This window comes from Delphinapterus leucas, chromosome 2 (genome assembly GCF_059928025.1).
Source record: "Delphinapterus leucas isolate spDelLeu-1000000601 "Yukka" chromosome 2, BTC_Dleu_Yukka2, whole genome shotgun sequence".
Taxonomy (NCBI): Eukaryota; Metazoa; Chordata; class Mammalia; order Artiodactyla; family Monodontidae; genus Delphinapterus; species Delphinapterus leucas.
In genome coordinates, this window is record NC_143130.1 from 118,038,331 (window position 1) to 118,054,127 (window position 15,797).

Sequence of the window (15,797 nt, forward strand, 5' to 3'; positions counted from 1 at the left end):
ATGCTTACTTGTATCTGTGTAAGAAATAGTTTCCCTCAATCTCTAGGAGTTCTCATAAGCTAATAGGAAAGGGAGATAAAAACATGAATCAAGAGCTAAACTATCAAGTCATTTAAGGAAGTTACAAGGGCAAATATCGAGAGGAGGGAAGGTGGATGAGACAAAGCTTAGGGGAAAGGTTTCAGAGAGGACCTTAAGGGATAAGTATCTCAGGCAGCTTATCTCTGTTTCTCGTGCTTCAACTTTTACTTATAGCTGCCTCCTAACTAACCAGTTCCTTCGCCTCCAATCTTACTCCCTTTGCAATAAATCTCCATGCTGCAGCTAAAACGATCATTAGAATGGACTTGAGAATATGGAGAGGGGGAAGGGTAAGCTGGACGAAGTGAGAGAGTGGCATGGACTTATATATACACTACCAAACGTAAAATAGATAGCTAGTGGGAAGCAGCCGCATAGCACAGGGAGATCAGCTCGGTGCTTTGTGACCACTTAGCGGGGTGGGATAGGGAGGGTGGGAGGGAGACGCAAGAGGGAGGAGATACAGGGATGTATGTATATGTATAGCTGATTCACTTTGCTATAAAGCAGAAACTAACACACCACTGTAAAGCAATTATACTCCAATAAAGATGTTAAAAAAAAAAGTACAAGCTCATTCACTCAAAGCCTTTGGTATAATGTCTTCCCTCCCAGTCTCATATCCTTTCCACCTTTAGGTCTCAGGTTCACAGTCACTTCCTCTTGCACTTCCTTTGCTGTTTTCCATATTCTACCAAGATAAGAAGCCCTCCTATGTGTTACATTTGCATTGGGTATTTACTACCAGAACTCTGACCCTGTTCTATAATTGTTAGCTTAATGTCTCTCCACCATTTCCTTCTAGACAATAAAACTTATCCTTAAGGGCAGATACTATCCAAAATAACTCTGAAAAAGTAAAAGTATCTGTCTATAGATAAATAGGTTCTGATTAATGGCTCAAATAGTATTTTAGTCTATTACAGTTTACTAAGTTTTCCTACAGAAAAGACAAATGGATAGTGTAAAGCTACTTTCTGAAATTAATAAAACCTTAAGTTCAAAGAGTTTTTAAAAACTTGAGTAACTATCAATATCATTATCCTAACAAGGTGTCTTTCAGCTGCTTTAGTACTAAGTGGAGTGACAGAGAACCTGCGGTTTAGCAAAATCATCACTTCAGTGGTTACAAATATTAAGGTCCTCACAATAAGATTTTAAAACAATTTTTTGAAGAAAAAGAAACATTTACTTAAAAAAAAAGGTATAAAATGGCAAGGAAAAGTGATGATTACTTTAGAAAATCCTTTTTGTACCTGTCTTTTACTATGACCTTTGCTTGCTCATCAATTTCCATCTCCTCTACATCTTCATTCACAGTTTTAATTATCCCATTTTCCTTGTTTTCCTCATTTAACAGCTCATACCGTCCACTTTCTAATGCTGATCTCCAGATGTTTCGGTCTGTAACCTGTAACAAAAACCAAATTTACTAACCCTGAAAAATGACATATACTGTTCCTAAGAAGTATGAGGTTCAATGTACATATGAAAAAGTCATGAATATTCTAGAACAGATTGTGAATCAAAAAGGGATCTAAAAATAAGGTTACTAAGTGGCCAAAATGGAATTCATATCATTCATAGATGGAAGCTTTAATACCTTACTCTCTATATAGTGAAATCATAAACAATTCTAAGATTGGTCACCTGACAGTAGCAAAAAAGTGACAGATGATAGCAAAGGAATGAACAGAACACACATACCAAGCATGAATTACTTACAGATTTTAAAAAGGTAACAAAGAAACCAATAAACAAACCAGACTCAGCAGAGGAGGCAGGAGCTAGTCAAGGAAGAAGAAAATATCCTTACACATTTCAACATCTCGGATGAAAATGCCATAAAACAGATACTTTTTAAACACCAAAAGTTAATATTAAAAAAGGTCAATTATGTTCATTAAATTCTGTTTAAGAAAGCAGATAGTCATATAGCATATTTAAGAAAGATTTCTATCTATATATAAACAATTTGATACAGGGGAATAAAGTTAGTTTTCATAAAAAAATATATCACTTCCTGGTATTTATTCAGAACACACATGCCTCGACTATATCAAATAAATTAACAAATATGGCCAAAATTCTTGTAATTAGGCAAATTTAAAATGGGAACAGGGACAAACCTTGATTGCTCCTAATGTTCCTTGGTAAATTCTGTCTTCAATATCCAAAAGAAAATCTCTCAGCCTCAACTCAAGCTGCCTTTCTGCAGACATCTGAGATGGATCATATGCATTGGAGGATCTTCCCCGACTATATGTAGGTTTGCTATCAGTTTGAGGTTTGTCTGAAATAGTTATCAAATATCTTTATTATTATTTTCTCATTAAAAAATACAATTACCCATCTGACTGTATGATTGTGAGACAATGGATATAAAAACACTCAGTAAATCCTCAAGTGCGGGGCGGAAAAGAAAAAGGAGAAAATGTTTGCACACCATTTATCTGATAAGTGATTTGTATCTAGAATATGTAAAGAACTCTTACAACTCAATAAAAAGACAAATAATACAATTAAAAAATGAGCAAAGGATCTGAACATGCTTTTCTTTCTTTCTTTTTTTTTGGCTGTGTCGCGAGGCTCGCGGGATCTTAGTTTGCCAACCAGGGGCCCACAACAGTGAAAGCTCTGAGTCCTAACCACTGGACCGCCAGGGAATTCCCCTGAACACACTTCATATCAGACCATATCTTCCTTAAAGAAGATATACAAATGGCCAATAAGACCATGCGAAGATGCTCAAGATCATTAGTCATCTGGGAAATACACATCAAAACCACAATGAGATACCACTTCACACCTCTAGAATGGCTAGAATCAAAAAGTCAGATAACAACAAGTGTTGACAGGGACATGGAGAAATTTTAACCCTCAATATAAAATGGTGAGCCACTTTAGGAAACAGTCTGGAAGTTCCTCAAATGATTAAACAGAATTACCATATGATCTAGTAATTTCACTCTTAGGTATATACCCAAGAGAAATGAAAACATGTGTCAGCAAAAATCTGTACACAAATGTTTATAGCAGCATTATCCGTAATAGCCAAGAGGTGGAAACAACAGAAATGTCCATCAACTAATGTACGGATAAGTAAAATATAGTATACAATGAACATTAATTGGCCATAAAAGGGAATGAAGTACAACTTAAATGAACCTTGAAAACATTATGCTAAGTGAAAGAAGTCAATCACAAAAGACCATATACTATATGATACCAGTCATATAAAATATTCAAACAAGGAAATTTACAGTAACAGAAAATAGATTTGTGGTTGCTTAGGTCTACAGGGGTGGCAGCTAAAGGGTATGGGATTTCTTTCTGAGATGATGAAAATGTTCTAAAATTGACTGTGTGACGGTTGCACATATCTAAGAATATACAAAAAAACCACTGAATTGTACACTTTAAATGGGTGAATTGTACAGTGTTATGAATTAAAATCTCAGCTTTAAAGCTGTTAAAGAATTGTGATCAACAGTTTTTAATCCTGAAGAGAATTAAAGTAGTCATGGTAATAATATGACCCTAAATTTAAGAGTTCTCTACCTAGAAAATTTCATTTACACCTATAAATGCCTTACTGCTTTCTCTTAGCTGTCATCAATAGACCAGCCATCAAATAAGAAATATTGCTACCTGATCTGTCCTTGCAGCCCACCTCCAAAGGCGTGATCACTAATGGAACCTGTCCCTGGACCCTCAGCCAAAACCTTTAGTGAGTGAACTCACTCATTATTAGATCTCAAAAACCGATGGTAACCTTAGTGCCTCAGGTATTCAATCTACTGATCAAGGAATGAGATCAGGAAGAGTACATAACTTCTCACATTGTCAGCTGTGTTTCTCATAATCCAAATGGAAGCCAGTGGAATCTAGAAAACCTTATTTCTCTAACTGGCAAACTTTCCCTAACTTAGGAACTGAGAGCATAGTCCAAATGAAAGAGAAGTTGTTTTAAACACAGCTCTAATAGTTTGAAAAACGTTTAATCCTGAGCCAGAGATTATTGGGAAAGAAAAATAAAGGAAATAGTTTCCATTGAAAATTTACCTGAAAAATGAAACTTCTCTTCAGAAAAACGGGCTAGCTGTGCACATATTCTGCGTTTCTCTTGCAACAAAGTTTCTTTTAAGGCACTTTCTCTATGTCCTCTAGAATTAAGAGCTTCAATAAGCTGGTCCAGCTGTTCACAAGAACTGTAAAAGCACCACCGATTTGGCTTATGCACTGGTTTTGGCAGCTGCACAGAATCATCACACAGACCTTGGTCAATGCTGGAGGTAGATTCAGACATCAAAGAATCTCCAGTTTTAGTGGATACCTGAGGATCTTGAGGCTGTACATTATCCTGAAATGATGAAGATCTAGGCAACAGCATGTCTTCAGTGAGACCAGAATAATCCTCTTCAATAAACAATCCAGGAATAGAAGGGAAAATCCAATACCGCCTATACATGCGGTCGCGGCCCAAGGGAAAGATATTGGTACATGCTATGGCACTTTGGATTTTTTCTAAGAGCTCTTTCTCTTTTCGTTGGTGTTCCTGTTTTAAAGCTTCTTCCTCATCAGCAGTAAGAGGCTCTCTTGTTACACAGTTGACCTCTTCTTGCCTTGTACATTCTTTAAATCCATTTTGTCCCCTTTTCCCTATAATCGAAACAACCTTTGATCACCATCATCATACTTTAAATTTTCATTAGAAAAATATGATACAAGCTACCCCAAGTTACTATACGTTTTGGACTAAACTGTATGCGCCACCCCCCATACCCCCAATTCATAGGTTGAAGTTCTAAACCCCAGTGTGACTGAATTTGGAGACAGGGCCTTTAACGAGGTGATTAAGGTTAAATGAGATCATAAGGGCAGGGCCCTAATCCGACAGGACTGGTGTCTTTAAGGAAGAGAGACCAGAGCTCCCTCTCCACTTGTGGGCACAGAGGAAAGGTCATGAGAGGACACAGTGAGAAGGTGCTATCACCAGCTGAGAGAGGCCTCACCAGAAATCAACCCTGCTTGATCAACCCACCTTGATCTTGTACTTCCAGCCTCCAGAAGTGTGATGAAATAAATTTGTTGTTTAAGCCACCCAGTCTGTAATATTTTGTTATGGCAGCATAAATAGACTAATATACTATGTTAATAAGAAACTGACACACTTAAATATAAAGGGACACACAAAAATCTTCCATCTCCATACTGGAGAGTGTGGGCACAGTCTGTTAGTTATTTTGCACCATACATTCAGTCCTTCGTCTAAGGCAGGAGTCAGCAAACTACTTTTGTAAAGGGCTAGCTAGTAAATATTTTAAGCTGTGTGGGTCATATGGTTTTTGTCACAGCTACTCAACTCTGCCACTGTAGCATGAAAGGAGCCATAGACAATACGTAAATGAATGAGCATGGCTATATTCAATAAAACTTTATTTATGGTCACTGAGTCTGAATTTCATGTAATTTTCACTTCACAAAATATCATTCTTCATAAAATTTTTTCAACTATTTAAAACTGTAAAAACTCTTTTTAGCTCATGGGTAATATTGAAACAGGGGGCAGGGCAGATTTGGCCAATGGGCTATAGTTTACTAACCTTTGCTTTAAGGTAACAGAACCCTTAATTATTAGGCACCTAGCAATCCAAAAGAAGGACAACATTTCCCAGACCCTCTTTCCCTAGTAAACATGGCTACATTAGAAACTACTGGTCAAAGAGGTGGGAGCAGAAGCATTATATGTAACCTCTGGGTTATGCCTCTTTTTCTTCTTTCCCTCTTCCAACTAGATAGAATGGAGACAAGGTGATAAATCATTTTGGAACATGAGGATGGCAGCAAAACCCTAAGGATGACAGTACCAACAAGACAGAAGGAGCCTGGATTCCTGGTGACCTGCCTGGACTTTTATGCTATGTTGAAGAATTAGACTTCTCTCTTGTTTCAGTCACTGTCATATTGCTTAAATGGTTGGGGTGTGTTTCTTCTTTCTATTTCTTTTGCCTGAAAGAGTTTGTGTAAGATTGGAATTATCTGCTTCTTTAAAATTTGGCAGAATTCACCATAAAGTTGCCTAGGACTGGTGTTTTCCTTACAGGAAGGCTTTTAATATGAATTCAAAATCTTTAATGGTTTAGGACGATTCACATTTTAAATTTTTTCTTTAATCCATTTTTATAATTTGCACTTTTCTAGGATTTTGCTCCTTTTTGGCCTCTATTTTCAAATTTACTGCTATAAAATTGTTATGTTATCCCCTTATCTTTATTTTTATTTATTTATTTTTTTGCGGTATGTGGCCCTCTCACTGTTGTGGCCTCTCCCGTTGCGGAGCACAGGCTCCGGACGTGCAGGCTCAGCGGCCATGGCTCACGGGCCCAGCCGCTCCGCAGCATGTGGGATCCTCCCGCACCGGGGCATGAACCCGTGTCCCCTGCATCAGCAGGCGGACTCTCAACCACTGCGCCACCAGGGAAGCCCCCCCACTTATCTTTAAATTTCTGCTCCATCTGTAGTTATGTTGCTTCCATTTTTAGTCCTAATTTTTTGTTGTGACCCCCCCCCCCCAAATGAATTTCAACAAAGGTTTATCCAGTTTGTGTCTTTTTCAAAGAACAAACTTTTGGCTCTACTGCAGTTTTATCTTCTATTAATTTCTACTCATATCTACTGTTTCCTTATATTTGGGGAGATTATTGCAGTTTCTACCTCTAACTTCTTAAATGAATGCCTAGCTCAATTTGCCTTTCTTTTTTCTTAATTTGTATTAAAGCTATATAAATTTTCCTTTAAGTGGAGGGACTGTATCCAACAAGTGTTAATATGCAGTATTAATTGGTTTTAAATATTTTCTAATTTCCATTAGGGTTTCTCCTTTGACCCATTACTTGGAAGTTTGTTTTAAACTCTAATAATATGAGGTTTATTTGCTTTGGATTTCTAAATCAATTGCATTGTAATCAGACAGTACAGCCTCCATGATACAAGAGATTTTCTGTCTACTTACAATAACCATTTAGAAAATAAAGCAAAAAAAAAAAAAAAGATACCATCCAAATTAGAGGCACAGAATAAACTTAAGGATCTCCTTTAATAGTTATCAAATGAAGACGGTTAGAGATCCTCAGAAGTAATTTGTACCAAGCTTTCAAAAAAATGTATTTCCTTTGATCCAGCAATTTATGAAATTATTTTAAGGCAGCAGAGATATCCATTCCCATCAATATGACACCAATTACAAGCATTACTGATCTCTTGTACCTCTAGCAACTAAGAGGCATTCAGTGCATGTCGAATGAGTATGTTATAGAATAAAAATTTCTATTTGGTCAATATAAAGTAGTAAATACGAAAACTCAACAAACACACCTTGGAATCTCAAATGGAAGTAATCTAATATATATTTCAGAATAGTGAATTAATAAAATGCCTTATCAATTAAAAACAAGCAAGAATGCCCTTAAGAAATTCTGTATTACCCCTTCTGCTTCTTTTATGTGATCCTGGGTCATCTTCATCCTCAGTAACTGTGTCTTGATCTTGTTCCTTTTGCTCTATTTCTTTGCCCTCAGTGCTAGTATCAAAATCTTCCCTTTCTTCTTCCCTTAAGGATGAAAACAAAAATTATATTCATTAATGAATATATAATTCCATTCATGAAATATTTATTGCCTGCGTATGAAGTACCAGGCATTATGCTTAGGAAGTAGTGAACGAGATAACACAGAGTTTACAGTCTTGCAGAGAAAACAGATAATTATATAAATCATTGTAAAATTAAAATATTTAATAAATACTAAAAAAGGAGAAGTTCAAAATGCTATGAAAGCATTTCCAGGAGAACCAAATCTAGTCTCAGGGATCAAGAGAGGCTTGCTTAAAGAAGTGACATTTAAACCGCGAGACTATGGAGACTGGGGATGGGTAAGGCGGCAGGTAAGAAGAAATCTTCATTTTTAGCAGAGGGGATAACATGCTAAGGCACTGAGCTCAAGGGAAAAGGAAGGAGCTTATAATTTTGAGAAGGTGTAAACAAAAAAGAAGTAATTGAAGATATGAATGAGAAAAAGCAGGGCTAGGTCATACTGGGCCTTGTAAGGCATCATTCAAAAAGCAATGGGAAAAAAAAAGTAATGGGAAAAAAGTGGACGAGTTTAGAAAAGGGAAATGACATGATTAGAAGGCACTTTTGCTGCTATGTGGAAAATCATCTGAGAGAGAAAGCAGATGAGGGGAGACCAGTAAAGAGGTCACTGTAATAGTCCAGGTAACTGGCTGGGAGGTGATGGTGGCTCAGAGTATAAAGGAGATAAATAGACAAAGAGTGGAGGAGAGACGCAGACAAACTTCAGATATAATAAGTAGGAAGAATGAACACAATATGTTTAATCCACTATATTGTCCAAATCAAAACTAAAGTTGTATGAAACCTGAGTTAATTCTACCATTTATGTTCTACATTCAAAGACAGTTTTGTAAACGCAAATGTATTCAGGAACCAGAGAGATAATGTAAACGAGTGAGGCTAGATGAGTACAAAAAATATGAAGTGGTGGGATCTGTAACATGCCTATTTTCCCTTTTTAATAATTTAAGATATCACAAGGATATGTGAGGTGATGAATATTAATGAAACCATGGTAATCATTTCACAATATATGCATTTATCAAATCACTGTTTTGTACATCTTAAATGAATACAATACTTTATGTCAATTACATCTCAATATAATTGGAAAAAGTTTACAAAATGTAAAAAAAATTGAGATATAATTCACATACCATAAAAATCACCATTTTAAAGTGTACAGTTCAGTGGTTTTTAGTAATATTAACAAGGTTATATAATCATTGCCTCTATCTAATTCCAGAACATTTTCACCATCCCAAAAGAAAAACCACATAGCCATTTTCAGTTCCTCTTCCCCCAATGCCCCTGGTAACCACTCATCTACTTTCTGCTATGGATTTGCCTATTCTGGACTTTTCCTATAAATGCACTCATATAACACATGGCCTTTTGTGACTAGCTTCTTTCACTTAGCATAAGGTGTTCATCCATGTTGTAGCATGTATCAGAATTCCATTCCTTTTATTGCTGAATAACATTCTGCTATATGGATGTACCACAGAAGGAATATATCATTTTGTTTATCTATTCATCAATTGATAGACGTTTGGGTTGTTACCATTTTTTGGCTATTAAGAATAATGCTGCTATGAACTTTCGTGTATACATTTTTAAGTGAATGTATGTTCTTAATTCTCTTGGGTATATACCTAGGAGTGGAACTGCTGGTCACATGGTAACATATGGTTTAAACTGTTTGATGAACTGCCAAACTTGGTCCAAAGCAGCCACACCATTTTACACATCCCTGTGAGCAATGTATGAGAGTTCTAATTCTTTCATATTCTCACCAACATATGTACTGTCCCTCAGTTGAATTACAGCCATCCTAGTAAGCGTGAAGTAGTATCTCATTGTGGTTTTGATATACGTTTCCCTAATGACTAATGATGTTGAGCATCTTTTTATGAGCTTCATGTATATCTTCTTTGGAGAAATGTCCATTAAAATCCTTTGCCCATTTTTTAAATTGGGCTGTCTTTTTACTGTCGAGTTGTATGAGTTCTTTATATATTCTGGACATCAGATATATGATTTGCAAAATTTTTCTCCCATTCTCTGGGCTGCTATTTTTACTTTCTTGATAGCGTTCTTTGAAGCACAAAAGTTTTCAAATTTGGTGAAGTCTATCTATTTTTTCTTTGGTTGCTTGTACTTTAGGTGTCATATCTATTGACTTTCTTAAGGTATCCAAATAAATTCCTTAAAGTATTACTGATGGCCATATAAAATACAACTGATGCAAGTTTGTGACCTATGATCTTAAGATGTAATAGGTATTTTTACATGAAAGTATAATCAAAAGTCAATACACTAAATTTGGAATACTGAGATTTTTAGAACTTCCTTGGCAGATTTTATTTAAAAATTATTATTTCTGCTAAATTTGAATATGATTTGCCATCTACAGTATGGGAAAAATTCCAACTTGTCTTCACAGCCAATCTTCATCCCTAATATGCTGAAATGCAATGAAATACTTAGGCAGTCACTAAATTATTTAAGATGCTGACATCCTCTCCCTACACCTACCAAAAGCTCCAATCTCATCTCTATTCCTCAAAAGGCTTGAAGGAGCTCTGTAAACACAGTGTACAACTGTGATGATGATGGTGGAGAGGAGAGATCCTACTAGTAATGCTAGAAACTGGTTAACAATAGCCTATTGAAAGTTTTCTGGGAAATTATAATTTATAACATTAATTCTATGAGAAAATGAGTTCTAGATTCCCTGGAAGTGCTTTTTTTTTTCTTTTTAAACATAACACATGTATATCTGAGGACTGTCTGTATGTAAATTTCATAGGCTTGCTGACACTGTTATATGTTTTCTAAAAATTTTGAAAGCATTTTACAGTCTAAGGTGCTGATTTTTATTCTTTATGTGATCCAGATAAGCAGTGTAATTCAAACCATACCCAATAGGTGTATCTGCAACTGAGTTTCTTTGCTCATCTTCCTTTAGTTTTTGTTTCTCCTTCATTTTTTGTTCTTGCTCCTTGAGTTTTTCTTCTTTCCTTTTACGAATTCTGAAAATTAAAATAAAATATTATAGTCTATCTGATACTTTTAACTTTTAGTATCTTGCCTTTAATCATAAAATTATAGAAAACACTCCAAATGTTATCACAAAACCATAAAGTAGTTAATCTATTCATAACCTCTCAGTGTGAGCCAGTGCCACACTGCAGCCCAACATGGTTTCAGATGCAAAGAAATAAACAACTTTCATTAGCACAACTGACTATAATTATTTCTTACCTAGCAGCTGCTTCTTCCCTCTCTTTTCGATGTTGTTCTGCTTTCAACTCCCGAAACTCCTGCTTTGCCTGTCGTAATATGTCAACATAATCTTCAATGAAATCCCTAGTAGAAACTAGGGTCAGTAGTTTCCCACAGAGAGCATGAAGTATCTTCATTTTTTCTCCTGTCAAAAATTGGTAAATAACTTCTGGATTATCAATGACAAGAAAAATTTTAATTTGTGGCTCAATGTGAAAATGTTTAATAAAGACGAGGGAAAAGTTTCTTAGGATCAAACATGCCAGTGGCATGTATGGAAAAAAAGCAACTTTGAATCCAATTAACAGTTATGTGATAGACAAGGCATTTCAAACACTAATGACTACCTTATATACTAATTAAACAGACATGAAAAATTTTCTAATTGCAAAGAATTAATTTTCAAGTTTTAATTTTCAGGCTCATGTATGAAGTTCAAATCAAAACTAAGTTATAACCACATGAATTAAAAAAAAAGGCAATACGCAAATTGCTACTCTGAAAAGACTGCACAAAACACTACTATAAATTATAAAAATTATATGAATGTTAGATCAACTATATTTCAATAAAAAAATTTTTTTAACTATATGAATCTTAGGAATTAGGTACTCTTATTATATGTTTTCTTAATTAAGCATATTAAATTCAATTCTATATATTTGTACATTATAATTTTTTATTTAGAAAAGGAAGGGAAAAATAACTTCGTCTTATTTTTATATATTGTGCCTCATATGTAAAACTGAGGCACAAACACTCAAGTGAATATTAGAATTTTGCAGCTACCGCTTAAATTTCTGATATACTAATAAGTAAAAGTGAAAGCTAGCTACTTCTCACTTATCCTTCTAAACTTAGTAGATGTAGTAAACTAACCACAATTTGTTTGTTTTTTTTTTTTTTGGCCTCACCACGCAGCACGTGGGATCCTAGTCCCCAACCAGGGATTGAACCCACGCCCCCTGCAGTGGAAGCACGGAGCCCTAACCACTGGACTGCCAGGGAAGTCCCTATAAATTTTTAAAGTAATAGAAAATCCAAATAGAAAAAGCAACAGTAGTTAATTTACATCACTGTATTCCAACAATTTTTTTTAAAGACTGCTTTCTTTTTTTAAAAAAAATAAATTTATCTATTTATTTTTGGCTGTGTTGGGTCTTTGTTGCTGTGCGCGGGCTTTCTCTAGTTGCGGCGAGCGGAAGCTACTCTTCATTGCGGTGCGTGGGCTTCTCATTGGGGTGGCTTCTCTTGTTGTGGAGCACGGGCTCTAAGTGTGCAGGCTTCAGTAGTTGTGACACGCGGGCTCAGCAGTTGTGGCGCACGGGCTAAGTTGCTCCACAGCATGTGGGATCTTCCCGGATCAGGGCTCGAACCCGTGTCCCCTGCATTAGCAGATGGATTCTTAACCACTGTGTCACCAGGGAAATCCCTCTCCTCTTTTAAAACTGAATATCACCTAAAATTTTCTCATCAGCTACCGAGTTTTCTGGGCGTAAGAGGATAAGAGGGTAGGAAGTAGGCAGGTTATACAAATTCTAACTTGCAAAGTTTACCTGGTGTCAAATCATACACTGAAGTGCTTGACAGTTTCTTCACTAGACTGGGGTTGCTCAAACGAAGCTCCATACAGGCATCATCTGTAGCATCAAATCCTCCTCGTTTTTGATACCTGTACTTTGCATTTGCTGATGTTACATCAGCACCTGAAGCTAAGATGTGTAGTCTAAGGATTTCAGAAAGTGTGCAGCTATCAAGATCCAAGCTTTTCAAACTGCAGCCTATAGTTGTTAAAAATGATATAGTCATTTAGAATATAAACAATAAGTCCTCAGCAATGTAAAATATACCTTTATAAAAATAAAAAAGCAAACAAAAGAATAAAACCTACACATACCCTGGTGCAACTGCGGCCATGCAGCTGCCAAAGATGCAACTGCAGACAGTGCAGATTTTGTGGGGTCTGCATCTTCATCCAAAGCCTCCGTTAAATCTTTAAGGAAATAAATACTTTATTCTAGTGCAAATCAAAGCTTGAATATTTGGGAATAATGCCCTTTTAAAATGATGAAAGAAACAGCAAACAGCTTAACATTCAGGAACCTCAAAAGAACCAACGCTAGGTACAACAAGCAACCTTTACATTCTGCCTAGTATCCAACTAAAACTATAAATCCTAAGACATGCACTACACACTATTTTCCCTTACTTAACAGAGAGAAGACAATTTCCAAGTTACCAACAAGGTGCACATACACATTCCAAAAAAAAAAAAAAAAGGTAAAATACACTTTAGAATGAAAAACAAATCTCCTTGCTCAACATAACTTTAGAAAAGTCTACTTTGAAAATCAGAATCTATTTGAAGATACCCAAATCTTTTATAAATATTTTAAGATTGAATCATAACAAAGTATAAGTTGTAATCATCACAAAACCAGCACAGAAAAAGAGCTAAAAGAACTTAAAGACAGTACTGCTGTCACTTAACCAGAGATTTATCCTCTTCATTTAAATTGCTTGTTTTTATTTTGAAAACTCACCGATCCATGAAACAATAGGAAGATATCCCTGTATTTTCTAAGTAAATTCCTTTAGCTTTGAAAACAGTGCTTAGCCTACAAATAGGACTAAAGAGCAAATCTACTGGCACAAATGTGTTTAAACCATTAGAATATATAATTATTCCTTACATACATAATAAAATTAAAGTGTCACCTATGAAAAAACTTTAAGCTGATAAAAAGCCCTTCTGTTATACCAAAGTACAGCAGACACAGCTTCAGACTAAGAGTCAGATAATGTATATTCTAGTCTTAACTCTGCCAATCCCTAGTTCCTAGTCATGTAGGCTTTAGACCAGTCACTTATTTGGCTTCATTTTTCTTACAGGGGTAAGTCTAGATCAGCAGTTTTCAAATTCTTCAAGTATTTCTTGGAAGTACAATATAAAAGAGATAAAAGATGCCCTTGTTAAAGTAGGGAATAGAGATGACAATCCTGCCCATTCATTTTTCCAACTCTGCTGCAGTAGCACAGAGGAATCCCTGTACAATTTGTAGAGCTCCATGGATTAGAGTTGGAAAATCACTGGGCTAACCTGGTTCTGTGGTTCCTTAACTTTCTACTATATGATTCCCTCCCCAAAGTTCACAAGCTGAAAAAATGAACCTTAGAGAACAGAAGTGCTGTCCTTTACTAAAGGAAAAAGGCAGCTCTGGGATTATGTTTGATTACAGTCATTGACAATTTCATGGCATTTAAAGCATAAACACTACCACACAGGAGAAGTTATCTGACTAAATGTTACATATATGCATAAGTTATTCCTGCCAGGCCATGAATCTAGTCAAAATGACAGACATCATATTCTTCCTCACTAGGGAAATACGAGACCTAAAACTTTTTCAATTTTCATTTTACATATAAAGCCAAACAAATTTAAAATTAATACAGGCAGTCTAAAATTAACAACAGTCCTAGTTGCAGAGCTGTATAAGTTCTCTTCCTTTGCAGCAATTCAACCTATTTTATCTATAGTAAGTTATAATTTTCCTAGGACAAAGGCCTTAGGAAATGGACAACCAACAAAATGACAGCTTACTTTTAGTTGTGTTTAACATGTTAAAATATGTATTCTTTAACTCAGTTATCTACCAAATTGCACTCTCAAGAAACTGTAAATATCATTCTAGGATTTGCCGAGACAGTCACTCAGGTACATCATACCAAGAGAATATAGCTGAACTGTATATGGCCTGACTATGTGAAACAGATACATTTATCACCATCATAATCTAGAATTAGGTACACACAATTTCAACACTAAACAATAACATCTCAGCAAATACACAAAACTATTCTATATAAGGAGAATGCTCTTTTTCCTGTACTTTGAAAGGCATTTAAGTTCATGATGTAAGACTAACAAGAGGAATTGATATTTTTAATAGAAGAGTTAAAAAATTGCTGGTCAAAATTTCCAAGATTTGATATAAAAACAGGGAGACCAAAGGCCAAAGAAATTAGATGTTCTTGAAGACAGATAATTACTTCTTTGCCATATAGTAAGGTAATATAACAGTCATTATGAGGCTCTAGGCCAGAGTGCCTGAGTTTTTATCCTGTCACTTTCTTATTAGCCAAATGTCTTTGGGCAAGTTAATTAAACTCCTTAAGACTAAGTTTCTTTATATGTAAAAGGCAGAAAATAATTACATCTTCCTCACAAGGGTGGTATGAGGATTAAATGAAACAACGCATATATATACAGTGTCTTACTAGCTTTGTGGTCACTTACTATCTTTGTGATCTTCAGTAAATAACCCCACTGAACCTCAGTTTTTCCATCACTAAGATAAATTCATGCTTTTACCTTCTGCCCAATTTCCCGATTTCTAAAAATAGCAAGAAACACCTTACATAACAAGACCAGCTAAAGAGGAAGTAAAAGAATATTCAATCCCATTTGATTATTCAGTTGCTTTCAGGAAGACTATGGAAGAGCTTTTTTGTTACTAAGATGGGAGAACATATGAAAAATACCCGGGGGAACAGCCTAGGGCCCTTAATGAAACTGAAATAACCATTTAAAATGTGGCCAATAATAATATGCAAGTGGGAGAAGGGTGAAATTCCTGGAGTATTTTTTTCTCCCTCCCTAACATTTAAATAGTTTCAAAAGGAGTATTAAAACCTTTATTTAATGGTCAATACTTATTCAGAGGTAGACTTTATAGACAGTTCTGCATAGGAGTAGAGCTATAAAAATTGCAGATCAAACAAATCATGAATA

General features: G+C 35.5%; 1 protein-coding gene across 6 annotated transcripts in view; it reads right to left on the reverse strand.

Annotated features, from left to right (window-relative positions):
* Positions 1-15,797, reverse strand: part of BAZ1A (bromodomain adjacent to zinc finger domain 1A) — a 94,323-nt gene that overhangs the window by 20,841 nt on the left and 57,685 nt on the right. For 5 of the 6 annotated variants that reach the window (XM_089907593.1, XM_089907592.1, XM_022570733.3 and 2 more), the window contains 8 exons: positions 12,900-12,995; positions 12,559-12,783; positions 10,982-11,147; positions 10,639-10,749; positions 7,569-7,693; positions 4,147-4,743; positions 2,211-2,374; positions 1,338-1,492 (listed from right to left, as the gene is read on the reverse strand). In XM_089907593.1, the coding sequence (XP_089763719.1) occupies positions 1,338-1,492; positions 2,211-2,374; positions 4,147-4,743; positions 7,569-7,693; positions 10,639-10,749; positions 10,982-11,147; positions 12,559-12,783; positions 12,900-12,995 (1,639 nt within the window). The remainder of the gene's footprint in view (positions 1-1,337; positions 1,493-2,210; positions 2,375-4,146; positions 4,744-7,568; positions 7,694-10,638; positions 10,750-10,981; positions 11,148-12,558; positions 12,784-12,899; positions 12,996-15,797) is intronic. The other variant, XM_089907594.1, reaches the window with a different exon arrangement.